The 589-nt window shown below is 47.4% G+C and overlaps 1 protein-coding gene across 1 annotated transcript; it reads right to left on the reverse strand.

Annotated features, from left to right (window-relative positions):
* Positions 1 to 546, reverse strand: CSUI_001323 (vacuolar atp synthase subunit; the record flags this gene model as incomplete). Its single annotated transcript, XM_068061529.1, has 1 exon — positions 1 to 546. A coding segment is annotated over one exon (546 nt), but the record flags the coding sequence as incomplete, so codon positions are not given.
* Between the last annotated feature and the right edge of the window lie 43 nt (positions 547 to 589).

The following is a 589-nucleotide window of genomic DNA, read 5'->3' on the forward strand; positions in this document are numbered from 1 at the left end:
TCCGGCTTTCTTCCCTCCCCCTCCCCCGCTAGCCATCTGTTGACGTACATCATGCCATACAGCCACTTTCGCACGGACTTCGTCGTCGATCTTGGTGATCGATTGCACGAGATTATCTAGGTTTTCTGGAATAGCTCTTAGACGAGGATACTTAGCGTCATCCCACTGAAAACGTCTAATGTATTGATCGACTGTAAGAGAATGCCGTTGCCAGATAATCTTGAACTCACACTCTGGATCAATCTCTAAAGCCTGTCGTTCTATACGATGAAGGACACTCTCCACATAGGCATCTTGTTTCTGTAAAAGATCGACAGAACGAATCAGATCATCGAAGGAACCAAACTTGAGGTGTGGAATATCAAACAGACATGCCTCATCACATAAAGCATGATGACTCGTGTTACGTGATCCTAACACAATACGCTTGATCTGACTGAAGATCTGCTCGGGGCTATGTGTCTCATCGGTATTGCATGCAATAATCCAGTAAGGACACCCACGATGGCTCCCATCTGACGAACCCGCACCGCCGATACCCGCCATCTCGAAGGAGAGAGGTAGATGAGAAGAGGATGAGAATAGAGGG

The sequence above is a fragment of the Cystoisospora suis genome (genome assembly GCF_002600585.1).
Source record: "Cystoisospora suis strain Wien I chromosome Unknown contig_520, whole genome shotgun sequence".
NCBI classification, from domain to species: Eukaryota; Apicomplexa; class Conoidasida; order Eucoccidiorida; family Sarcocystidae; genus Cystoisospora; species Cystoisospora suis.